At 45.1% G+C, this 27897-nt stretch overlaps 1 protein-coding gene across 1 annotated transcript; it reads left to right on the top strand.

Annotated features, from left to right (window-relative positions):
* The first annotated feature begins 93 nt into the window (after nt 1–93).
* On the top strand, nt 94–27897 carry dchs2 (dachsous cadherin-related 2). The gene is made up of 20 exons (XM_042102577.1): nt 94–2134; nt 5659–5850; nt 5940–6171; nt 8332–8568; nt 10468–11499; nt 11724–11911; nt 12143–12242; nt 12358–12509; nt 12699–13533; nt 14250–14489; nt 16225–16359; nt 17583–17795; nt 17979–18866; nt 19048–19161; nt 20096–20307; nt 20675–20826; nt 21291–21421; nt 21780–22066; nt 22532–22673; nt 24006–27897. The coding sequence occupies exons 1-20, from the start codon at nt 395–397 to the stop codon at nt 26603–26605; spliced, it is 9822 nt and encodes a 3273-aa protein (XP_041958511.1). The 5' UTR covers nt 94–394; the 3' UTR covers nt 26606–27897.

Genomic DNA, 27897 nt, shown 5'->3' with positions numbered 1-27897 from the left:
AAGTCTATCCTCACTTGTTGTCTGTAAGAGCCTATATGTCACGTGACTTGGACACTTGGCAATCAAGCCCTGGGACAAGAAGCGTGACAGAAGGCACGCGGCGATTCACCCGAGATTGCCGTCTGTCGTAGTCTGGTGGCATGCAAGTCAGACGGCGATCTCGTCGAAGTAGCACTGAAAGGGTTTGAGCGGAAACTTATTAAGACAATTACAAAATGATTGTTAATCATGTTTAAAATGTTTAGAATAATCGAAAATCAACCGTGAGAATGTTCTACGCGCGATATTGCAGGGAGGTGCGAGCGAACGCACCTTTCAGCGCGACAAGAGACGGAGGGAAATTGCAGTTCAGGGTTCGAAATGCAAAGCATTTTTGAAGAACATACTCTTCAATATGTGGTCGTCGAAAATATCAAGCTGTGTGGGGATTCTCTGTCACCTGTTAGCAGTTTGCCTACTTTGTGGACAGTCTTGCGCACAGGTGTACAACCTCACTCTCTCCATTGAAGAGGGGCTACCGGCCAGAACAATTGTTGGTGACATTAGAGCTGGACTGCCTCAGAACACCCAAACCAGTGGATTTTTCATATCGGAAAGCAGAGATTCCTACGTGTTTAGGGACCTAGAAATAGACACGGACACGGGAATAATTTCAACAGCTGTGGTCCTCGATAGAGAGAAAGGAGACAGGTATGAATTTGTTGCTGCTACTCTGACGGGGGAGGTCATAAAAGTAACCATAGTGGTCAAGGATGTTAATGATCACGCTCCAGTGTTTCCCTCTCCTTCTGTGCTTTTGAATGTGTCCGAATTAAGCCCACCTGGCACTCGGTTTGAACTTGAGGGGGCACGAGACCAGGATGAGGGTGACCTGGGAACTCAGGGGTACCGGATCACGGACAGTATGATGCAAGAGTTCTTCAAGGTGGAGGTGCGCAGTGGAGTAGGCAGTGTTGACCTCATCCTCTTGGACAAATTAGACAGAGAATCGAGAGACTTTTACAACCTCACCATAGAGGCTTTTGATGGGGGAATTCCACAGAAAACAGGAAGATTGCATGTGCATATTAACGTGATGGATGAAAATGATAACCCACCTGTGTTCAACCAGACAGAATACAGAGTGCTTGTGTGGGAAAATGCCCAAGTCTTTACCCCTGTATGTCAGGTGTATGCCACTGACCTTGATTTGGGTGTGAATGGCCTGGTCACTTATGAGATTAACAGACGTCAGAGCGACCCCAATGAATATTTCATCATTGACGAGAACACAGGAGTCATCAGTGTGAACAGACCTTTAGATCATGAGATGCAAACTTTCTATGAGCTGATCGTTAGGGCCTGGGATGGTGGGATTCAACCAGAGTCCAGCAGTACTTTTGTGGGCATTAGGGTCCTGGACATCAACGACAACAGCCCCACCATCAATGTACTCTTTCTTAGTGCATCCGGCGACCCAGAGGTGTCAGAAGGGGCGAGCCTGGGGGAGTATGTTGCCCGGATATCCGTCACTGACCCTGACTTGGGGGAAGGCAACATGGTGTATGTTGATCTTCAGGGAGGAGATGGCAAGTTCATCCTGAAGCAAACTGATGACTTCCTGTATTCCCTGTGTGTGGCCAGGCAGCTGGATAGGGAGGAGGTTGACTTTTATGAGCTGAAGGTCATAGCTGCCGACTTCGGCGTGCCTCCTCTCCAGACTGAGAAGACGGTTTTGGTCAGAGTGTCCGACGTGAACGATAATGCTCCTGTGTTTGAGCTGGGGCATTATGAGGCTCATATTGTAGAGGATGCTAAGCCTGGTAGCGCCCTCATACAGGTAAGGGCCCATGATGCAGATGAAGGACTGAACTCCGACCTTCTCTACAGCATCCTTGAGTCCAAGTGGGATAGCCTCATCAGCATTGACCCACAGTCAGGTCTCATCACTACTGCCACAAGCCTGGACCGCGAGCGAGAGGCAGAGCTGCATTTCCTGGTTGTGGCAGCGGACGGAGGGTTTCCACCTATGTCATCGACAACAACAGTCACCATCTACATTGAAGACATCAATGACAACAAGCCTGTCTTTGACCAGCAGCTATATAATGTGTCCATTCCAGAACACATTGCTGTTGGGAGCTGCTTCTTACAGGTATAGTGCCAACAAAAGTTAAATTCAAACAAAAAACAGTGTACAAATCCTTTAAAATTTCCAAATAGTCATACAAGTATATAGAGTAGATAGATACAACACTGCAGCTCATGTGTATGTCTTCAAACAGGACAGTACACCTCATGTCTAATTACCCCACCAACTCTGAGCATAATGCATAATATTTGTGACTGATGTAAGCAATGGGGTGCTAAGTCACTGCTCACAAAACAAGATGACACAGATCATTAGAGGAATGGGGGGCTGTCGGGAACAGAGGGTTCTTATGGTTATTATGGGTCATATATCTATGACCTAGCATGAAGCAAGCTGAGGCCTACTTCTTATAACAGAGATCTCACGGGCAAATCATCCTCGTCTCATCAGAGAAACAGTGCCAGGCTTTCTCTGGTGGCACAAAGGCACCAGTGTTGCATGGATGAGACAGGCCAGGACACAGTCTGTCCCCTTAGGCAGTTGCTTAGTATTGTGTTTATGTAGTCTGACCACACTGAATCCTGGTACTACCTCGCTCTTGCATGGTACAAGTGAACAACTTTGACAATGAAAGAAAAACCCAAAGAGCATTTATTTTTAATGAGAGCATATGCATTTATTTATATCTATATTTTGTTAATTTATCTGTTGAATGTCAAAATGGACCTAAAATACATTGAACCTGACATCTTACTTGCAGCTGACATTCTTCGACATGAACTGAATCAATATCATTTAATTTACAAGTATTAGTTCCATAGTTACACTACACAAGTTTAAGTCTGCGCTAATCAGAAATGTCTTGAGCCAATACTTAATTTGAGAGATGTCCCACCATGTTATTCTCTTGCCACTGGCTGCTCTCTGTGTCCATGGACGGGTGAATGGTTTTACACAATGACATTCATCAACAAGGCACTCTCTTCAGACTAATTGGGAAAAAGACTTGGGAAAAGGAATTGGGAAATAGCCCCCCCCCCCGATAATTTAAGAACGCAGCCATCATTAAATATTTCATCAGTGCTGAGATGGCAGAGCCTTCAACGTCTTGTCACATGGAGCTAGTCTCTTCAGTGTTCTCGCCCCTCCAAACATGCCCACTCACACGCATGCACACAGGTTAAGCAGGCATGTCTGTGAAGCCATCAGGGCTAAGGGGCTCAAATACAAGACTAAAAATACGTTCATGTACATACAAGATGTTTTTTAAGACATTCAAATCTGTCTTGTGTTGACATTGAATGAGTGCTGCCAACTCTAAGTTTTCTGAGACTTTGTTTTAGTTAAGCACTACAGTGTAGTATACTTCCTCTGGGCCAATATTGGTAGGAGACTGCTGTCCTGCAAACAGAATGAGAGTTTATGTGTTAGTCTAATCACTAGTAAATCCCAGGACACAGGGAAATATAAGACTTTGACCAGCAACCTCACCATCACAAGGTCCATAAATCTGAGTATGATATCACTTTTATGGCAGGAAGTCTGCACCGCTCAACTGCACCGCTAGAAATGTGTCATCTGGAAAGTGCTCAGAAAGAGCTGATAGAGACTGGATCTCTGGGTAAAATGTTAGCGTTCCCTCAGATCTCATGCTCAACAAATAACCATAAACTTTGATCAAAGAAGCCAAATGATCCTTTATCAGTTCTTAACAGTTTAGTGATTTTAATGGAATCTCACATGTAATGCTTCTTCAAAATAAGTTTACTATTTCCAAAGCAAATACTGAGTTTTATGAGTAATATTCTAAATAAAATATTTGCTTCACACTTTTAAAAATCAAAAAGCTTTGGTTAGGTCTCTGTTGCCATGTATGAGTTGTGAAGCATTTTATTCTTCTTCTATAGCATTGTAAACACAGGGCCATGGCCACAACCTGCACTGTGGCCTTTTGATATCCTCATGGTCTCTTCTTCAGTAAGTAGACCTCTCCCTTTGTAGGATAAGCATGAGTATTTTTAGCCCTGCTTGCCACTGCATGGCCAGATTACCCACCACCAGAGCTTCATCTACAGATTCAAAGCAACAATATGTTAATAGATGTTTTATATAGCTTTTCTTTTTTGACAGTAAGCAATAATCATTGTAATTGTTGAAGTTTATTACCGCCAAATTAAACAGAATTGTAAGACTTGTTAAACACATATTTTAAAGGTGCAGTGAGGGATTTTGCAGGAAGTTGGGTTTGTTTATGTTTATGTTTATGTTTAAATGTATTAGCAGACGCTTTTGTGCAAATAAACATACATTATATTTTAACCAAAGAACAAAGGAGTCACGCCAAAGAGACACGCCAGTATTCAGTGACCTCGAGAAACGGAGATCTATGTGAAAAATCGTCAGATTTCTCCTTTAAGTTCTGTTCAATGTTCAAGGTATTGTGTGTCTTACTACACCTTACCTGACTGTTCTGTGTTTTTTCACACTAAAAGTGATGACCTTAAAGGATGCACAGTTGCACAGTTAGAGAATACTTTCCATTTCTTGCGAAATACAAAAAATGACCTGTGTGCACAGGTCACACACACACAAGCACGCGCGCGCACACACACACACGGGCACACACACACACACAGAGAGACAGAGATAAACACAATACTGTAAACCCAGGTACAGTATATCATTAGCCAGCTAATGCTGTAATAATGGGATCCACTGTCTGATAATGGGAATTACTGCCATTGTAGTCTAATGGTTTATGGGAAAAGAAGGACCCAATTAGGCCTTGCCACGCAAGAAGGGCTGTGAACTGTTCAGAGGGTTAAGCTCATTTGTGTAGATGTTTTCAAGGAGTTGTTTACTGTCACCATACAAACTTTTTGGAGAAGTGAGTTTTGACGGAGCATCAATGTGTAATACTGATTTATGCATTTCACATTATACATTTCATTATGGGCTGCTTTTTGTCATGTCAGATTAGGGCCATCTATCCATGTTCTTGCCTCAAGTGGCCCTTCAATAACAGCATTGTGGCCATCATAATAAACAAAACAAAAAATTATGTCTACAAATTGTTAGGTTAGTCATTCTTTCCTGTCACCACCTTCTGTTTAAGGTCTCTCTTAATCTTAATCTCTAATTCAGGGAGATGTGCCCTGAATCACTTCAGAAGTAGGGACACAGAATACCTGTCCTAATCCATAGACCTCACTCAAGGTGTCCACCTGTCAAGGACCAGGACTGCCTCACGTGCTGCTGACACAATAGTCAATGTCATAATAGGATGATCAACTAAGCAGACCTTACAGCAAAACAAAAAACATCAAGGCAAATGTTAGAGATCACATTGATGTAGTCTTGACATTGTTATCCTTAAAATGTCTCAAATGGTCAACTTTATGGCATATGTAAAAGTATTGATATCACAGCTACCAATTGACAAGGTTTCTCTGCCCTGGTTGCGAATGACCCTGACCATTATTTTGATTGCTGAAGTTTGATTGTTTTTACAAGTTTTTATTACTGTATATGCCATAATAGTTTCAGGCTTAGAAAAATTACGGTATATTTAATTGTGAATCTCTCAGGTTACTGCAGTGGATGCAGATGGCAGTGAGTTTGGGGTTGTACGATACTCCCTCTCTGACGGCTTTGACAGGGAGGACCAGCGGCCTCTGTTCCACATCAACCCTATGACGGGGGAAATCTGCGTTGATCAGGATATAGACCGTGATGCAGGGCTCGTCACCTACGACCTCCAGGTCAAAGCTGAAGATCAGGTGAGATGCGAGAGATGTGATGTGACGGTTGTTGTGGTCCTGCGGTAGCCCTTCTCTGTACTAATGGGTGCATGTGTTTTATTGAGCAGGGTGGTCTCAGTGCGCAGGCATATGTCCATATTGAGGTGGAGGACCTGAATGATAACGCACCCGTGTTTAACCCTGAGAGATACGTCACAAGCATCAGCGGACATACACAGCCTGGCACAGAGATCCTGAATGTCATTGCCACTGACCAGGACTACGGGCGCTATGGGCAAATCACATACGAGCTTCAGGCTGGAGACTCCTCCTCTCTCTTCTCTGTGGACAGGACATCAGGTGAGCAGGAGAGCATCTTCACATTTGCCTCTTTACATTTAAACAGCCTCACCGTCATCTGCCTTGATTCTTGAGTTTCAGTTGAACTGCAGGGGTACATTATGTTGTAATTAATAGAATGAGCACTTAAGATCACTCTCATTGCAGAATGAACAGCAGATAAGCTTTTAATATGAGTATTGATCTTCAGACTTACTATCCCATCACAATAGTGTGCGTACATAACGGAAAAGAAGTGTAAAAGATCTAGGTTTGATCCAGTTGCCTTTTTATAAATTATACGTTACCTTCAGTGGATATGTGCTAGTCATGACTGAAGCCAAGTCTGTAGCACTTAGTGTTTGCGCAGGAGCTTTAGCGAGAGGGCCAAGTCCCCACCATGAGTGGTGTCAGTTGGTGTTTGTTAAATCCCCTCACCCTCATTCTCCACTCCCAGACTATTAAGGGATGCGATCGGACTAGTTGTGCCATCCATGTAAGACAGTACACACAGTCTGTGGTATGTTTTCTACTGATTAGATAAGGTCTTACTGCATCTAGCTTTTCAAACATAATTCTGACCTGTTCTGTTAAGCTGATGGTGCCTACATAAACAGTCACTGCCTGACACTGCTTGATGATACGGATATTACACAATACTGTCTACTCAGTCCTCCAGTGTTCTATCCTGTCTCATCCTCCAGTTTATCCTTCTATTTGCAGTCATTGTTTGGAATCACATGCAAGGGAATGTGATCAGATTGTCTCTCTTAAGTGGGTGACTTATTTGAAAAACAGTAGTAAAGTCACTCACGCTCATAAAGACTCTCACACACCTGGCAGCCCGCATGTCACACACACACACACACACACACACACACACACACACCCACATACTCACACTCTCACACATGGTAATGTATAAGCTTCCTGCAGGACCATAATCATTCTGCTCATCCCCCAGCAGGAGTCCATCAGAATTACGGCACTGCCCCTTAACCCCCTCCCCCCTTCACAACCACCCCCACAACCACCCCCACCCACCCCGAACACCTCCACCTCATCCTGCTAGAGACACATACAATGCACACAGCTACGGACATGGCCCATGCCGTTTACTTTCAATAGGAGAGGTTTGAAAATCCTGAGTGTGTGTGTGTAGTGTGGAGAATAGTTTGGTTAAAGCTTGAATGTAGCTGTATCTATACGTATGTATTTTAAAATAGTCAGCATTATATTGATTTATTAATAAATACAAATATGTTAGTCTTTTAAAATATGAATTATATTGATTTTTTTTAATCTAGCGTTTTATTTTGAAGTTTGAAGTTTATTTGCCCATGTTTGCTGCTAGACATACATACAATTTTATTGGCAGCTGTTGATGGTTGCCCAAATATAAATGTGTATACAGGCAAAAACACTGGTATTTTTATTAGCAGTTTTGTATGCGAATATTATATATCACCATCAGCCATCTGTTGCTAGCTCTCAGGAGACCCACTTGAGGCTTTGGGAACCAGTGGAACTCAAAATCTGTGAGATTTAGAGGTAAACTTAGGTGAGAAATTTACAAGCCCCTGCCATCTGTTTCCAAATGGCTTTGTAATTGTCAAACAATCAGACTGAATTTGTACAGACCCACCGCGTCCTTCACATACATCATTTGTTGTGTTCTGGGCAGGTTTGAGTCTGACCCAGGTCACTTCCTGATCCCGTCCCATCTTTCTCTCCCACTCACTTCCTGTCAGCCTCTTCACTCTCCTGTCATAATAACAAGCCCATAAGACAACAAGCCCATACATATATTTTAAAAAGACTCATCAGTTTACCTTGTATCCAGCTAATTCATTCAGTCACAGTTTGTATTACTTTATAGTTGTTGTTATTGGGATGATTTGCTATTGCTATGATTCTGTTTAATTTATTTACTCTATTATTACTATATGTAGTATATATGTTATGTAGGCTGTATGAGTCTACTTTTTGGAGTATTTTTTGTGCATATACTGTATAAATAGTATATGAGTATGAAAGTCTGTCTGTCTGTCTGTCTGTCTGTCTGTCTGTGTTTGTTGTTGCATCTGCATACTCTTTTGAGTGCTGTACATGTGCTGTATACTATTGCTACACAGTGCCTGTGCTCAGTGTTGGTGTTGGTGTCTCTGTGTCCATGTGTAGGTGCTGTGTACCTGACCTCCGCTCTGAGCCACCTGGGCAGTGCCAGTGTGAAGTTCTCCATCTCTGCGCAGGATGGTGAGGGCCGGACGTCCGCTCGGCCTGCCAACGTTACTGTCCACATCCTCCACAGTGAACAGGCTCCTGCCATGTTCCAGCGGTCCCACTACGTCTTCTCCGTGGCCGAGGACGTGCCCATGGGCACCATCGTGGGCATGGTGGAAGCCCTTAACCCTGCTAGTGAGTACCTCAGGCACACTGTCAGGGCTAAAGGATACTCCTGTCTGATGACAACACGATGGATAACTGGGTGTAAATCTTCAACAAAATATATGAATACGTAATGTATTGTACAATTATATATTGAAACATTTAATTATCAAAATGTTGTATTTTGCTAATATATTCGAATGCCTTTTATTACATAATAGAATGCTGTAAATGGGCTGTTGAGACATTAACTCAGGAATTTAGTATGATTCAATTTCGGCACATTGAGCCTTTTAATGACTGCTTTGAGCTTTTTGGCATAATGCTTGAAGGAGAGTGTCCTGCATTTTATGGAAGTGTATTCACTGGCAGCTATTAAGGCATATAGGCTATGGCCCAGACTTTTTGTGTCTTTTTGTGGTGAAAAAGCTCTGTGTTTGGCAGAAAAGGCCTGTAGCCTTCTTCATTGGGTACAGGGGTTATGGGCAATTGGGCCAGTTGAAGAAGGAATTGGGAAAAGTATAAAAAAAAAAACACTGGTAAATGTAACAAATGCATAAATGTTTGTTGTTACAATTCAAGATACTAAGTGCTAAGATAGTAGAGGTTGCAGCATTGAAGTCAGGCTGGATGCCAGTCACCGCGCCTAACAGGTCTAACAAAGTAGATTAGTTTGCTCCGCTCGGCTGACAAGTTGTCTGACAAGTCTACTCCGTGCAATCTTTATGGGGCATGCCTAAAAATGACAGAGCTGCTTAAATACATTTGGAGGCATATTAAAAAAATAACATTATGTGTCTAGTAGTAAAAAATTGCAGTCGTTAGTCTACAATCCTTGCTTCAAGTTGTGCTATTTTTATTTGTTTGTGTCTTGGGAGTTAAGTACGTGTAAAAGACAATTAACAGATTTTCCATTGGCACTGGCCATATCTATCCCCTAAGAGGGACTTTGACAGTTGCTTACGTGGCCAGAAGGAGATAAGGGCAATCAAGAAAACAATGGCTACTGACATTTTAATTTAATTTATTAGTAAACTTGCTTACATAGATGTTGAGAGAGGATGTCTTTGTAATAAAAAAAATAAAAATAGAGGATTTTATTTTCTTGAAATAAAATTTAAAAAACCCTCTAAATTAGAACTGAATGAAAAATTAGTCAAAAGATGGCATTTAGGGTAGCATGCTAGAGTCTTATATTGGTGGTGTTTCTTAGGCAGTAGACAGTCAACTGAGGTTGTCATGACGATTAACAGATAAATCCCACACACATCAAGAAAGGGCCCCCTTGCCGTGTGTGTGTGTGTGTGTGTGTGTGTGTGTGTGTGTGTGTGTGTGTGCGTGCGCGCACATGTGGTTAAGGGGGGCAGGGTCCTAATCACCCGAGCCGTGCTGAGCCCCTAAGTGTAGTTAGTGCCCAAGCACAAAACAAGTGGATTAGGAGGGCCAAGACTTCATTTATCATGTTACAGATCATTTAACATGTTGACTATAATGGATTTTATGAGCTAATTTTCTATAAATATGTTATAGTTGCAATGTGATGGTTATACTGCCAATTGTCTCATAGTATTCTCTCATAGTGAACTATTCTCGCTCTGTTCGTTGTGCACATCTTTACTACCCTGAACAATATACAAATGCATAAGAGATACCCAAAACAAGGTTTCCAACAATATGGAATATATACTGTATATATATATATATATATAGTGTGGTAAAGATGGTAATAATAAAGATATACATGATCTACTGCATTTCATTTCCAATACAGTATGTTCAAAAGACAATGTGTGTGTATTCGTAAGCTCTTCTATGCTGAAACTAATAGAGTAGAAATATTGTATAACAACATTGTCATCACTAGCATGGAGATACTGATCACCATGACAGCCTTGTGGAGACTCATTGTGTATATGTGTACATTTCCAGATTCTGTGGAGTCCCTGTCGTACAGGATATCCTCTGGCGACCCCCAGGGGCTGTTCTCTGTGGACGCTCAGACAGGCGTCATCACCACCAGGCATCCGCTGGACCACGAGACTCTCCCCTACGCCCTCCTCATCATCCAGTCCCACAGCGGAACCTCGCCCATGTACAGCAGCACCCAGGTCAATATCAGCATCACCGATATCAACGACAGCCCCCCCACATTCCCACGGCCCTCCGACACCATCACGGTTTCTCAGAACACTCTGCCCGGCACACTGCTCTTCATCGCACATGCTCACGACGGTGACAGCGGCTCGAACGGAAGGATCCGGTACTCCCTGCTCTCAGGGGAGAAGTTTTTCTCCGTAGACCCTGTCCTGGGCACGCTGTGGCTCAACGGCAGCCTCTCGCATGAGAAGCAGGCCTCGCACACAGTGGAGATCTTGGCAGAGGATGAAGGGTCGCCGGGATTGTCCTCCCGCTTGACTTTGACCGTGGAGGTTGATCAGTCCTCTGCTGCTGAAGACGCCTTAGCCTTTGAGACGCTGGTGTACCAGGTGGAGATCAGGGAGAACGCCCAGAGGGACACGCGGGTCATCCAGGTGCGAGCCCACCTGAGTCCCCAGGGGCGCGCTGCCTCGACCCCTGCTGGCCCCGGCCTGACCTACACTCTGGAGTCCCTCTCCGACACCCCTCCCTTCCTCATTCACCCAGAGAGCGGCTGGATGTTCCTCTCCGACTGCCTGGACTATGAGGTCACGCCCGTATACCGCTTCCGCGTTCGGGCCTCGGCGAGCGACGCGGAGACGGAGGTCAGCGCCGTGGCTACAGTGGTCGTCTTGGTGCTGGACGAGAATGACAACGCTCCAGTTTTTAGCCGGACGGACTACTTTTTCACCATGCAGGAGGGGCCCGCTCCTCTGGGTCTGATCGGAACGGTCAAGGCAACGGACAGAGACTCAGGAAAAAACGCCCAGCTATCCTACATCCTGCTGTCAGATGGGAAACACTTCCGCATCAACTCCAAAACAGGTCTCACTCAGTAACGAGTCTCACTTTGTTAGTCATAAACCACATAGTGAGGGATGAAAGATTCTTTGTCTTATATTAGTATTTGTGAAACAAAGACTAAAAGAATCTGCTAAATGAGCATCCTACGTACTACAGCATTTTACTGCTTTCTACTCCCCTGAGACCATGGATATGTTCTTTCCTCTCCCACTCTTCTCTTTCTCTCTCCCTCTCTGCTGGCGTAGGTGAGATCATAAACTGGGTGGCTTTGGACCGGGAGCAGCAGACCCAGCATACTCTGAAGGTGATGGTGACGGATCAGGGACACCCACGCCTCAACGCCACAGCCACCGTCCACATCCTGGTGACAGACATCAATGACAACCCTCCTCAGTTCACACACCTCCCTACTGGCAAAGAGCTCAATCTGCAGGTCCTTCAAATCAACCTTTTGTATTTTACCTGTAGGCTGATATTCTGTTTATTTAAATAGTGTAGTGTAGGTGTTTTATTAAATACAATGCCTTCATTTTTTATATTTGGATAGGTACTCACCACTTTTCATTTTACTATTTCATGGTAATGCGAAACAGTGACCTCTGTTGTCATGAAATATGAGAGAAGATTAATCTAAATAGCTGAGACGAATTCTCCTCTCTCACAGGTGTGGGCTGGTTTACCAGTGGGTTCAGTGATCACCAGCATGTTTGCTAAGGACCTGGATGCAGGGGAAAATGGAACTGTCAAGTTCTCTCTGGAAACAGGTACATGCATTTAACATAGAACCAAATTGCTCATTAAACAGCCAAGGAGATTACTGTTGTTACATTCAGTCTGAACGAGAGGGTTTACTGACAAGTGAGCTGTGTGGTTTTGCAGACGTGGACCACTTTGAGATTGACCAGCGCAGCGGAGACATTAGGACGCGCAGTCCATTCTCCCAGAGTCCGCAGACACACTACACAATGACTGTAATTGCCAGGGACTGCGGCCCCAGCCCCCTAGAGGAGAGAGCAGTAATTCACCTGCAGGTACAAGCACTGGGCAGTGGGCATGGTACTGCACATGGTACATCCATCATTGACCCTAAAATACTTGATGAGATGAAATATATACTGTACTGTGTATTCACGTAGTAAAAGATCAGAGATCTTAGATTTGAGGCTATTGGCTCATATTTTGTCGTCATGATGAAGTTTTAATTACTCTGACCTTCTCAGATTCTCAACATTGGGAGAGTGAATGCCCGTTCTGAGTCAAGTATCAAGCACTTCTCAGTGCCAGAGAATGCCAAGCTGGGCACCGTCGTTGGCTCTCTGGGGCTGCCCAGGGCTCCCGCTGGGCAGGTGCGCTACTCCATCGCCGAGGGCGACGGCAGTCTGCACTTTGGCGTGGACGCGTCGTCAGGAGACCTGTACGTGGCTCAGCCTCTGGACTACGAGGCGACGCAGCGCTACAGCCTCTCTGTGCGGGCCGAGGCACTGCCCGCCGTCAACGCGTCCATGCTGGTGGCGGTGATGGTGAGGGACGTGAACGACCACGCTCCCTGGTTCCCGGGCGCCAACGCCGTCCTGTCGCTCGGAGTCTATGAGGACGTGGCCGTGGGGACGGCGGTGTACGCCTTTAACGCGCGGGACGCCGACGGGAGCCTGCGCTACAGTGCCCTGCGCTACTCCCTCACTTTTGACCCCTCGTCTGGTGAAGGGGAGCTGCCGTTTCAGGTCCATCCCTCCACCGGAGTCCTTATGACCACCGCTCCGCTGGACCGCGAACGCTCTCCCATGTACATCGTCACGGTGACCGCCAGCGACCAGCCAGAGAAGGCAGCCAATCAGAAGCAAGTGTCCATCACTGCTCAGGTGTTCCTCCTGGACGTGAATGACAACAGTCCCGTCTTTGTGTCTGCGGACACCATCCGTGTGCTGGAGGACACGCAAGTTGGGAGTTTGGTGCATCATGTTATTGCCAGGGACACAGACGAGGGCAGAAACGGGCAGGTGACCTACAGCTTGCTGTCTGGAAATGAAGAGGGTCTGTTTGCTCTGGAGAATACAGGTATGCTCCCCTACTAATCATAATAATAATAATAATAATTATAGCATAATACATGTAAACAGAATTCATCACACACTGGCTGTGTAAGGGATAATGTATAGAACGCCGGTCATTATGGGGAAAATAAGTCCCGACAGGGCGAACCGGTCTTGTTTCGCCCTGAAGGGACTTATTTTCCCATGATGACCGGCGTTCTATACATTATCCCGCTTATTATACGGCTACTTGCCAAAACGAAAAAATAAACTCCATGATATGTCTCTTTACACTTATTTGTTACCGTTTCGTCGTGGCTTTTGCTGAGAAACAAATAGTTCGCAACACACGCTGAACTTGAATCAAACATTCTTTAGAACACAGCTGATCAACCGTCTGCTTTCACTTTTGAATGAGGTTCCAAGCACAAACTCCGTTGCCATTGACAGCGGTCATTCTTGTTTTCAGAGGTCCTTTCCCAAGAAATAATGACCGCTAGAACTTTCGGAAATCCCATTCAAGTCAATGGAGCATTCTACTTGCATTGTGAAGAGCCGTATAATAATCCAAGATAACTGACATATATTCCCTCTCACAAACACCAAGCATAAGCGAGTGTAGTATCTTTATTGTACGTACACATTTTATGTATTTAAATACCTGGTAGTGGGTTTTCTATACTGTACCACGGATGTTGATATGCCAACTGTATTATGTGCAATTGGCTTGTTTGTCTGCAGGCCTCCTTCATCTGACTTCCCCTCTGGACTATGAGAGCAGGTCTGCGCACACCCTGACCATCTTGGCCTCAGATGGCGGCCACCCGTCGCTCTCCTCCACCCAAGCCCTCACTGTGTCTGTGGGGGACGTCAACGACCAGGCCCCCCAGTTCCAGCAGAGCGTCTACAATGCCAGTGTGTCCGAGAACCGAGAGCCTGGAGAACACGTTATCACTGTGACTGCCTCTGATGGAGACTCAGGTACCTCATGTTACCATCCTGAGGGTAGTTATCTTTGCCACTAGATGGCAGTACTATTTTTACTTATTTTAAGGGGTTGTGCTATGAGGAATAGAACACCAATATCTGAGTAAAGGAAAGCTATACGTTTCCTGAATTACACTGTTTGTGATGCACACAAACTCAAACACTGAATTATCTGATTGACCTGTTGTGTGTATTTCTCTGGTAATGACCATGTCTCTCAAATGCCCTGCTTACACCGTATGTGCTGTTAGCTCCACAGATCAAAGAAAAGGTCCTGTGGTATACTAAGATCAGGATGAGTCAGCCCATAATTATTTTCTCTGCAGCTGCTGCTATCTAGACATAAAAACCTGGCTGTGGCTCTGGTTCAGAATTTGCAGGTCAAGGCTTTCGTAAAATATTCCCCAAAGGCTTTTTTAAGTGGAGAAGCACATAGGCCATTCCCGTTTAGTGGCGTAATGTTTATTTGCCTTACAGTATTTCACATTGCCCCTTACATTGAGCTGAATTAGGCTCTGTTGACCTTAATTACATAGGTAAATCAACACGCTGGCGTGCTCATTTTCACACGCTGCACACCTCTCGCCCAATCTCTGTGCCTGTCCAAATATTGACGATTCCTCAACACTCGTGTGGAAATTCCTCTGCCAGTGTATCGGTGTCCCTCTCCGCTGGTGAGCCTGACATTCTTTGAGTGTGAATTGTCCAAGAACAGCAATCAAACGCTCTCCTTTGTAAGCTCTTGCGATGATTCTATAACCAAAACCATCTGTGCTAATAACGCTGTTTTTTTTTTCCTGAGCCCATCCCCTGACAGAGTCGTAGGCCGTTCATTTCAAATTTGACATAGATGTCCACTGAAGCTGCTCCCATACTGACATTTGGTCCAGGATTTTCCGCTTTGTTCAGCCCTGTCGTTTGAAAGGTTTTCTTGTGCATCGTACTCTTTGTCAGACGTGCGGCAGAATTTCTTGGCCTGAAACTCTGGAAAGTGAATGTTAGGCCCCAGTTGAAGGAAAACTTATGAGGGCGAGCTGGAGAGAAATGTGTTTGTTACCCCCATTTACATTAATGATGTATAGGAATTTGATTACGAATCAGAATGAGATAGCATTGTATATTTTTGTAGAGACTTACTTGGCAGGGCATGTGCGTGTATCCGTTCTCAAACTAAAGAGAGGAAGAGCGAGCTTAAGTTTGAGTTCATTCAGGCTGGTTTGTACCATAGCTTTCCTCCAAAGGAGTGTTTGTGGTCTTTTTCGTTAAACATGTCAGATCATATCTGTGGTTGATTTATCCCTTTAGCACTGTTTCCAATTTGCTGATGAGATAAGAAAAAGCACAGGCTCATAATCGGCCTTGACCTAATGAGGTGTGAAAAAGGAGACTTTGGAATGGACGATATTTACGTGTCACCCTAAGCTTAGGTGGAGAATTTTTTTTTTGTTAATTCATTCACAAAATAGCCACCTTCATTCATTGTACTCAAACCTATTCTGATTTGATTTGATATGAGATTCTTGTCCCTATATGTGATGGATTTACCTTCTGAACACATCCTAACATCAGTATTTGAACAGGTCTTCCCATTTTCCACTTTCAACATGTGTCAACTCTTTCTCCTGTGTGTGTGTGTGTGTGTGTGTGTGTGTGTGTGTGTGTGTGTGTGTGTGTGTGTGTGTGTGTGTGTGTGTCTGTGTGTGTGTGTGTGTGTGTGAATATTGCACAGCTGAGAATGCTGCGATTTACTACAGTCTGCTGCCTGGCCCTGGCTACAACCTTTTCAGCATAAACTCTCACACAGGCGAGGTCCGCACTGCTGCACATCTCGACCGTGAGCTCCATCAGGCTTTCACCCTGAGAGGTGAGTGCATTTGGCCATTGTGTGGAAAACCCTTACCATGTAGTCCACAGCTAAAGAAGACTTGGGGACACTTTACTGTGTCAGTGAACGTGAGCTGCCTTTGATTGATGCTGTCAAAGTCATTTGATATAGTATAAAATGTTTGAAATTTAGAGGTTTGTTTTGTAAATGTAAAATGTAATATTCCAAACCTAGAAACTCATCCAGAAGTCTACACGCACACACACGCGTGCACTCAGACACACACACAGACACACACTCATGCACACAAATTCATTCAAGCAAACTTGAATTACTCTTTACTCTCTCTCTCTCTTTCTCGCTCTCTGAGGTCACTCTTTTGCCCTCTCACATCTGGTTTCACCGTCTGGCTCTGTAAAGCAGATAGCAGATTTTTCAGCAGTCCTGCCATGCAATGCAGGGCAATAAATAATAACGGGCTGATACACTCTCTGACTGCAACCTTGTTGACTGGCCAGATTTATGGATCAGGCTCTTTTAAGAGCCGTCAGAGATGTTTGTGCGTTTCGCTGGACCACTGAAATATTTTTTTACTGTAGGCTGAGCCAGTATTAAGACATTTTCATTTTCCTCCTGAAAAGTTTATGTCTAAAGCATGCATTTGTATTGAGGGCATTTGCTTTCAGATGTAACAGATGACAATGTTTGTGCTGTCTAGAATGACGAGAACAATTACAGCTAATGACAGACTACAATAACTGGATCTTGATACGATTTTATGTCTGGCAAGAGTTATTGGATGATGGATTAGCTTATTAAGTGCCTGAACAAGTGTCGGACTGGTTTTCAGCTGATAGGGGGAGGGTACAGGAAGCAGAGCCTGATGAGGTTCCATCTGTGAGTTTTGTTTGAAGTTTTCGAACCACAGTAACACTTGCATAAAACCAGAAATCAGTAAAGTATTGATTTGATTCTGTTTGCAATTATGGTCTCAATTTCATGGATCTCTCACTCTAGACACCCTAATACACAGACATCGTAACTTAAATCTGTGCCAGCATTTTCAAATTTCTTTATGTGTATGAAGACTTCACTTTGTGGCTTCCCAGGGATAGTGTTTCAGTTGTGATACCTCCCATACTTTCAAGCTGCTATCATGGAATTGTGATGGTTATGTACGGCATCTAGATACTGAAATCATAATCGATTTCCCAACGGTCTCTCTGGCCTGCTGTGTCTGTTCCTCTGCCACGGGCTCACAGTCCATGGTCGGGACAGTGGGCTTCCCTCTCTGTCAGGCACGACCACCATCCTGTGTTCCGTTCTGGACGAGAACGATAACGCGCCGGAGTTCATGCAGCCCACAGTGCACATCAGCATTCCGGAGAACCTTCCCCCCGGAGTGGTCCACACGGCCCAGGCATCGGACCCCGACAGTGGCCCCAACAGCACCATCACATACTCACTGGAAGATGGTGGGTGGCTCACAAATGCATTTGAAGGACTAAATAATTTCATAGTCCTATCATATTTATACTCTTTGGCACTGTTTATTTTTTAACATCTCTGTTTTTTTTTGTTGTTGCTTTCTCTGTAGTTTTTGTTATTCTTTCTCTTTTGTGATTTATCTGTAACAATGCTTTCCATCTCTCCTGAAGATGAAGCTGGTAGTTTTGCGATCAATCCCACTACGGGGGCGGTGAGTGTGACTCAGCCTCTCGACCGGGAGGAGCGTGACAACTACACCCTGCTCATCACCGCCACAGACCAGGGTCCGACACCGCGGAGCTCCACCTCCCAGCTCCACGTTACCCTGCTGGACGAGAATGACCACAGCCCGGCCTTCACCCGCAAGAGCTACCGCGCCACCGTCAGCGAGGCTCTTCCCGTGGGCTCCGAGGTCCTCCGCCTGAGTGCGCGGGACCCCGACCTGGGCCCCAGCGGTGAGGTCACCTTCTCGCTGGCCGAGGACTCCCTGGGGGCCTTCTCCGTGGAGCCGTCCACTGGGGTGGTGCGCACCAGCCGGCCACTGGACCGCGAGACGCGCTCGCAGTACAGCTTCCGCGCCGTGGCCACCGACGGCTGCACTCAGGGGCCTCGCAGCTCGGTCGCCATGGTGACGGTGCAGGTGGAGGACGTCAACGACAACGCGCCCGCGTGCCTGAGCGAGCCTGTCCGCGGATCGGTCACGCTGGGGATGGCCAAGGGAAAGACTGTGGCCGTGGTGGTGGCCGAGGATCCCGACCAGGGCACTAACGGCACAGTGGTGTTCAGTCTGACAGACGGAGGCGAAGTGGACGACGATGGCGGCGGCGGAGGAGGAGGAGTGTTTGAGATTGGGCGGACCTCTGGGGAGGTGCGGCTGATGCGCCCGCTCCCCGACGGCGCCTCCGGGACGAGGGTGCTGCACGTGCAGGCTGCAGATCAGGGCCAGCCACCGCTCACATCCACCTGCCTGGTGCTGCTGCAGCTGAACGGGGAGGACGAAGGGCTGCGCTTCACCGAGCAACTCTACGAGGTGGCCATTCCGGAGAACAGCATGACTGGTAATACTCTGCCAATGGAACTGTTTTTAATTCAATTCAAATTCAAGCAGAATAATGCAGAATCACTGAATTTAGTGTGTGTGTGTGTGTGTGTGTGTGTGTGTGTGTGTGTGTGTGTGTGTGTGAGCAATGATCTTTGACTGAACTATAGTGATCTGGGTTGGTGTGTTATGTTGTTCAGGTTCCTGGGTGGCAAATGTGGTGGCCCATGACCAGACAACAGATGGAGGAGCCATAATCTACAGCATCTTCAATGGCAATGAGAATGAGGCCTTCACCATAAATCCTCTCACAGGTAAGAAGAACACTACAAAAAGCCCTACCAGCCCCCCCCCCTCTCTGCCTGTCTGTCTCTGATGTTACTACCCGCTACCCTGGAAACCTCACTTGCACTCACTCATAGTAATCTGTCTCTCTGCCAGAAACATACCAAATGCCCCAAACATCCACCCACCATTTCCATGCTCTGTCGTGGGCTAATAGCAGGACTTATCCATCCTTCAGATCACTCTTCCAAAAAGGCATTTTTTCCTTCACTAGTAATTAGCATAGTAAGCCCAACCAAATCCCCTTGGATGGCTAGCGTTCCAGGCATCTTAAAAACCGCAGTCTGTGACAGCGAGAGGTCACTGTCAGCCCGTCCAGCTGCCATCTTTGAGAGCTTTGAGTTTTGAGGAGTATTATTCTCCCGCAAACATGGCAGGCGTTTCCCTGATGTGTTTTTTTCTTTCTATAAGCCATATGTGAATGCACTCTTTTGCCGTAAACATCTGAAATTCCCTTGAAAACATTTTTGTTTTGTTTTCGTTTTTTTTTTTTTTTTTTGGTGGTGACCAACAAGCAGAAAATGTCAATGTTTAATGTTAACTTACCTTGCCTAAATTCAGAGACGTGGCACTGATGGGTTGTGATATAAATATAACCCTAGCGTTCCATACAATCCAGGATATTCCCACCCCAGAATCTTTTATTGTTTAACCATCTTTTGTGGGATTTATGTAACATTATAGTAGTTTGGAAGTCAGTCAGACAGAATAAATGTGAAACTCAACCAAAATTGGGCAATTTGCTTAAATATGGTTTCAAGTTTGGGAGAGTTCAAAAACTCATATCCTGGGAATCAAAGGCTGGATATAGAAAAATCGTCTATTTGTAAGGCATCAGTGAGCTGTCTTACTCAAAAAGCTGTCAAAAATCGACTGAATTCATTAAGAATGTTCTTATTGCAGGTGATATAACAGTGAAGGAGCAGAGTTGCCTTGATTATGAGAGCAATAAGAGAGCTCATCTAGTGGTGCTGGCAGAAAACAGCCAGCAGACCACCTATGCACGGGTGACTGTCAATCTCCAGGATGTGAACGACAACATGCCTACATTTAAACAGGCATATTACAGAACGGCAGTCTGGGAAGGACAAATACATAACACATATGTCATGCAGGTAAGAGCAGTGACCGTTAACACACGTCCAAATTTATAATTGAGTAAATACTGAACTATCCATTGGATTGAAATAAGACATTTACAGTCCATGGAGCTGTCGGAGACGTGTCCTCTGTCTGCACTGTATTTCATCATAGTAATCAATGCTAAATTCAGAGCTGAATTAACCCTTCTTGAATAGGAACCAAAACTATGATGGAGAATGAGACCAAAGCTGTCTAGGGCTGGCATTTCAAAGATATGTTATGTTTTGTAGTAAGCAATGTGGCTGGTTGTTGTCCAACCTTAGAGAGATAATATGTGAAGACACATACAGGAATGCATGTGATGCAGGCTGTTCCATTGCAATCTGCCATGTGTTATAGGCATTTGCCACTGATGCTGATAGCGGTGTGAATGGGCAGCTTGACTATTCCATCGTGTCCGGAAACCACAACGATGCGTTCATCATTGACTCAATGAGAGGAATTCTGGCCACTAACACAGTCCTGGACCGAGAAATCGTCTCATCTTACAAGTATGCCTAACCATCTTAACAAACCACATTGTTAAGGAGCTGGAAACCTTACAGTCATTTTGCCTATGCCACCCTGCCTTTATACATGTGAGACCAACAAATCCATGAGCCACTCAAATGCATTGCTATATACCTCTGGTCATTAAGCCTTGAATTTTTTGATCATAGTTTTGGTTATGAGTCAGCATAAGAAAATTACACCCAAATCCTATGCCTTATAAAAGTGGTACTTTTGTATTTTAATCAAAATTGTTGGTATATTTGTAATAGATTCACAATTGTATGGCAGACTTGTGCATATATGGGGCCTTGTAAAAGGCTTGTATGAGTTTGAACATAAGCCATTCAGCGGAGGCTCTGCCTCGTCTGGCCATGTTGGCAGGCTCCGGTCGATCTCTCTCGGCTCTTTTGCAGCGCGGCCTCTCAGGCCTGTGGTGACTGTGGTGTTTGTGTGTGGACTACAGGTTGGTGTTGCAGGCAGTGGACCGGGGCAGCCCCCCTCTCACGGGCACCAGCACCGTCAGGGTTCAGGTGGTGGACGTGAACGACAACAGCCCTGCCATCCCACCCATGGAGCCAGTGGTGATCGCTGAGAGTGAGATACCATGCATCAGTCTCTACATCAGCACTTATAGGCCTGATAGGAGTGACTGGAGAGGCATTATGTAACGTCTACTGTATGCAATTGTGTCGTTATTGATGCCAGGTGTTCATTCTCATAATGACCATAAAGTCTTTACCTCTGATCTCCATGATCAAAGCATCATTTTAAATCCAGTTTTTTTGTTTTTGTTCATGTTTGGCCAATGTCCCAGCATGCACTTAAGATAACGAATCTACCAGCAATAAATAGCTATGAAACTTTACTAATGATCATTTCAATTCACTGTAAAATCCATCACCTGAGAGAGTTTGGATGAATTAGGGATTTGTTTTGTTGTTTGTCCCATCAGATGTGCCCCCAGGCTCGGTTGTAACCCAGGTTACTGCCAATGATGTTGACCTGAGTTCCACTGTGACTTACCGCTTTTTGGGAGACATTGCAACCAATGGGAGCTTTGCCATTGACCGCTACACTGGGGTCATAAGTGTAACTCGCAGTCTGGACCATGAGGAGGTCACCGAGTACGTCCTGAGGGTACAGGCCTCAGACTCTGTCCACCAGACGGAGGCAGACGTGCATGTTCACGTGCTAGACGTCAATGACAACACTCCCACTTTTTCCCAGGAATCCTATCAGGTACAGTCAGAGACATGGTGTGTGGACTAAACTGATGAATGGATCTGTGTTTGTGAAGTAGAATTTGCTTTATTTTTGAAGTCAAATATTATTAATTAAATAATAATATTATTTTTGAATAGAATATAATTAATGTTATGAGTTATGAAGTAGAAGTCATAATGTTTGTATCTGCTTTTATCAAAGGAGTACGTTGGGAAATTGACGTTCTAAAGAATATCTGGGTTCATTGAATTCAACATAGAATTTTAGAACCTTCAATTGTTGCGGAACTTAGAATGTTCAAAAATCTACACCTTTAAGGGTTAAAACTAGCCTGAAAAGTAACACTCAAGTATCTAAGTGGTATGAGGATAGGAGCTGTTTTACCACAGGATTCTTAAATGTCAGTGTAGTGAACGTTCGGCAATGTCTTCAGTTTTTGATTTGAAGCTTCTTGCTGATATTTTGGCCGGTCATTTGTAGGTGACATTGCCAGAGCTGACATCCTCTGACACATTTGTCCTGGCGGTGTCTGCCACAGACAGAGACTCTGGTCTCAACGGAAAGATTTCTTACAGACTTCTCTCTTCACCTCTGAAAGGCTTCTACATAGACGCACAAACTGGTAATGATTCAAGTTTCCTTCATTGTTTTAATGTAAATGAACAAAATAGAAAGTTCCTGGTATTTTTTTTTTATTTGTAAAGATAGATAGATCTTTTTTTTTACTCATGTGAGAAATAGAAATGTGTGTTTAATATAATATTATGTATATGAATGTGAAGAAACCTTTTATATGGCACATATCCCTGGACTCATTTTCTCTGTTTGAATCAGTCATTAACAACCTTGAAATATACACCTCTGTCTGTAACAGAGTAACCTTTTTGGCTTGCGTCTTGAGAAATGATGGTGATCCACCAATGGACAGCTTTGATGTATCGTACAGTTGTTGTCACTACACCGGCACCAAACACTTAGCCTTCTCAGCAGAAAGTGAACAAGTAATTGCAAAGGGCCTTCCAAGGTTCATATGTGAAGCCTCTCACACTGAGCGCTTCTCTTGTTACTCCTCTTTGATTTCCCTGTATTTTCTCTGGCCTCGGCCGTCAGACGAGTTGCCCGTGCCAAGGCGAACGGCCAAAAGATAATTCATGCCCGGTTCTGTCAGGCTTTCAGAGACATACTGTATGCATATTCATTTTTAAACCAGCAGTAGCCAGCAGTGTGACGTGTCTGTGACCGCTTTTGTTTCTTCTGCTTCATGAATTGATCTATCTGAAGGCCTCCTCAGTCCAGAAACCAAGCTGTTGATGAGGAATTATATGGGGAGGTGATGAATTGAAACTAATAACAAAAGATCTGTTGTAGAGTGATATCTTTGGTTATCTGTCTTTTATATATATAAAAAAAAACTGTAACGCAACCATCTCTTCGAAGACAGTACAAGATGGATTGAGGCCAAAAGAACAAAGTCTTGGGTCCAGGGAATAGAAAGCTGTCGGCCATTTTCCTCATTTAAGCTTGATTTGCAACATCTGTTTGTTTTGAGGGCCAAAGCCAAATAGCTGAAGAAATGGGCACGCCATGTTTTGTGTTATAGTGACAAATGGGAAGTGAAACTTGGACTCGAATCAGCCAGAGGACTAAGCGCTCAACAATCTTGCTTCTATGTCAAAGAAATCTGCAATTAGCCATTGCCTTGCTCTGTTCAATTAGCACATACTCAAATGTGCTCAAAGGTTTATGTGTGTCACTTATGAATGATGTGTTCCTTAATGAAATGCAATACAGAATGGCCAAACTATTCCCCATGATGGATGCTGATTTTCTTTCTATGGAAAATGACTACCTTTATGTATTGAAATTTGAGTCTGTAACTAAATTCTTGCACAAATGAACTTGATAGATATGATTGAAAATTAAATAAATTATTTTTTTTATCTCTGTCTTCTAGGCTCTGTGTTCACAAACAAACCTTTGAAGTACGTTTCTGATGGCAACATGATCCAGCTCCTAGTTGAGGCTCGGGACAGTGGAGACCCCTCCCTCTCTAGTGTGACCTCTGTGGATATACAGGTGATGGACGCCAATGACCACGCCCCTTACTTCCTGCAAAACACCTATCAGGTGACCTCACCTGAGGATACGCCCTTGGGCAGCACCCTCTTGACCCTTACAGCAGAAGATGAGGACTATTCGGGAGAGAACACCTTCCTTGAGTATGCCATCACTGGAGGTAACGAAGAGAGGCACTTTTGCCTGGAGGTCATCACAGTTCATTTGGAAGATCAGCCGAGGACTGTGGCTCAGTTGGTCCTTTGTGACTCACTGGACCGCGAGACCACAGAGGCTTACTCCCTGACCGTGACCGTGTCTGACAGAGGGGTGCCCTCACTCAATAGCTCGGCCACCGTGTCTGTGACCGTCCTCGATGTAAACGACCACGCACCTGCTTTTGGAAGCTCCGAGTACCACGCCCAGGTCCGTGAGAACAGTCCACCTGGCACTTTTCTTGTTCAGGTGGCAGCTCTTGATCCTGATCAGGGGCTTAATGGGATGGTCAAGTATGACATTGTCTCTGGAAATAGTAAAGGCCATTTGAGGCTGGATTCCTTGACTGGGGTGCTAGAGGTCAACCATACATTGGACTATGAGGAAGAGTCCAAGTACACCTTGACCATACAAGCATCGGATGGAGAAGTACAAGGCAACAGAAGAGTTTCTTTTGCAGTCATTTTTATTTCTGTGCAGGATGAGAATGACAATTCCCCATACTTCACCCATCCCACTGTGAACTGCTCTGTGCTAGAGAACCAGCCTGCGTTCACCCCAGTGTGCATGGTCCATGCCATCGATCAGGACGCTGGCCCATTTGGGAGGGTCATCTACTCTATCTTGACCTCCTGCTTCATGGATTATGGCAGTGGGAACCCTGACAGGAAGGAGGCCTTCGCCATCGACCCTCTGACGGGGGACATTCACACCAGACAGACCTTTGATTATGAGCGTGAGAATGAGTACTGTTTTGTGGTGGAGGCCAGAGATAAGGGTGATCAGGTGGCAACTGTCAGGGTGCAAGTGGACGTTGAAGGTGTGGACGAGTTCAGTCCAGTGTTTACCCAGAAGCTGTATCGCTTCCTTTTGCCCGAGAACTCTCGACTGGGTCACACACTGGGCCAGGTCATGGCCATGGACCATGACGGAGGCTTAGATGGAGCGGTCGAGTACTCCCTGGCGGAGCCATCTCCATTCTTCGGTGTGAATAAAACAACAGGCGCCGTCTACATCTCCGGTCCAGTGTACAGGAGGAGAGGGAGCTCTGACACCGACGGCATGGTGGAGCTCCGGGTGCTGGCCGGCAGTCCAAAGTTTGACTCCAGGTCAAGCTCCTGTATGGTCATTGTAAATATCTCCAACTCAGCAGAGGCTCTCACAGGGATGTCTTTGAGTGTGCAGACAGTCAGTCTTAGCGCAGCTTTGACCATCTTCCTCTTGCTGCTGGTCAGCTTTGTGGCCCTTGTTCTGCGGTACAAGACCAAGGAGGCCGCGCTCAAGAAAGCCGCCTCTATTGCCGCCAACTTGAACCATGGAACTGGCACGTTTGGACGGAAGGGTGGCTCTCATCAAAACGGCATCAACCTACATGAAATGCGAGGACAAATGCGCGCCAAGCTGGACATCTCTCGCCCCTTGCAGATGTCGGACAGGAGTCTACGGGGCTCAGCAGAGGGTGAGACCTCAGAGGACCAGGAGATCAAAATGATAAACGAGTACACCTGCTTCAAGAGATCTGGCTCAGCCCTCAGCGACCAAGAATCCCAGGTACTAGACTCAGGACTTGCCAGGGACTCAGACCAGCTGTCCTGCCACTCTGAGGAACGGGAGCCCCCGGTCACCTCATCGTTTGCAGTGGGCCTGGGGGCAGGCATGGCCAGTGCTGAGAGCCTTCATAACTTCAAGGAGGAGGGAGGCGGTGAGGGGATGCTGCCGCGTGTGCTGAATGTCAGAGATGTGGAGGACACGATGAGAGGCTACGTCCCTCTGTCAGACACTCAGGCGTCGGTAGGGGGGTCACTGGCCTCGCTGATCTGCCCAGAGGAACAGCTCAGGGGGAGCTACAGCTGGGACTACCTGCTCAACTGGGAGCCCCGCTTCCAGCCGCTGGCGTCCGTGTTCACCGACATCGGCTCGCTGCCCGACGAGGAGGCCGCTGGACACAGCTCAGCATCGGAACTGGCCAGTCTGATGCGCCCCCCGCCGCTCATCACTGCAGTGGCACAGCCGGGCATACGGGCTGTTCCTCCGCGGATGCCCCCTAAAATGCCAACCCTGGTTAGGCGACCGTCTTACCCCAAATATGCCTACTCTCCACTGGGTCGTAACACAGGACTGACTCCCTCAGCGATGACGCCCAGTTTCTCACCCTCTCTGTCCCTGCTCACCATGAGGACTCCCAACGCTTCCCCAGTGGTCTCTGAGACGGGGCTGGGGGTACGCACCAAAACCACCACCCTTCCTGGGAGTTTCATCTGTGATGGGGAAATACAGGTCTAACCCTCAGGCTACATGTAACATAGGGCAGTTTCTCTCTAAAATGGAAGTGGCTCATCGGATTTGTCTTTGTCTGGATATTCACTTCAATTTCAGTGGTGAAGCCATATCTTGAAATATGAAGTATGTTTAATGTTCATATTGGACCAGATGATGTCCTAAATTGCAGAGGTCCAATGAGTCTGTGAAATCGCTACAGTTTATTTTATGTGAAATTGAAGTTTTATGTACCAGTGTGCTTTAGCAGGGTATGCTTTGTGACTGTGATCATAGCAGGGCAGTACTGCCAAATGATGTCTGTTATGTCTCTGATCAGATCTATCAATAAAGAACCCAGCTGAGCATCATATGAGCCCAACAGAATGAAAAGACTAGTTGTGCAACTAAGCCCAAACATGAAGGCCAGCTTCCTCTGTCTTTGAAGACTGTTCCAGTGTAGAGATTTGATCTACCAAACACTCTCATTTATTTGTCTGTCAATGGGGGCCTAATCATTTCAGCACCCTCTTACATAATGAGATCAGATGGAGATTTGGCCTGTATTGTGTTTTGTGGTCGTTATCTCAAGGGAAATCACTTTGCATGAAATTAATTTGTGTGAAGAGCCATCTGTAAACAGTATAATTTATTTCAGTTTTAAGCATTCTACAGTCTCATGTCCTTACCACAGTTAAGAAACATTGATCTTGTTGTACAGATACGTTTTCAAAAACAATAATGTCCACTGATGCAGAGGATATTAATAATATTTATGGTACTTCAAAAAAGTATAAAACTCATTCATGAAGAATCACTATGCAAGCTAAAATCAATAAGGCTTTATTTGTGTCTACAGAGCAATGCTTGAAGTTTAGAACCTTGCTGTGGCTAGCTAGCAGCTAGCAAAGACATCCACAGAAAAATATTTTTGTATCTTTCCCTCCTTGCTTGATTAACTATTAATAATGAAAAAATTAAACATTGTACATGTGCTCCAGTATATTGTAAACAAACATCTCACTAAAAAAAAGATGTCCTTTGTTTTTGAAATCCTGCCTCTCGTTGAGTCAGATTAATCAGTTTTGCAAAGCTGTACTGTGAGATGGATTCCAGTTTTTATTTTGTTTTGTTTTTTTTTAAACAGCACTTTATTGTACAGTGAGTATTATTATACACTGAGTTGAGTGATTTTATTTTGTTAATACTAATGTCAGTTTGATAAATGTTTTGTTACTTTACTAATCCTTAACTGATGATGGGATGAATTATGGTTAATGTGTTGGACACATAATTATGATAATAAATGGGTGATCTTA

The sequence above is a fragment of the Alosa sapidissima genome, chromosome 1, assembly GCF_018492685.1.
Source record: "Alosa sapidissima isolate fAloSap1 chromosome 1, fAloSap1.pri, whole genome shotgun sequence".
Lineage (NCBI taxonomy): Eukaryota > Metazoa > Chordata > Actinopteri > Clupeiformes > Clupeidae > Alosa > Alosa sapidissima.
This window is presented reverse-complemented; position numbering and strand designations above follow the sequence as displayed.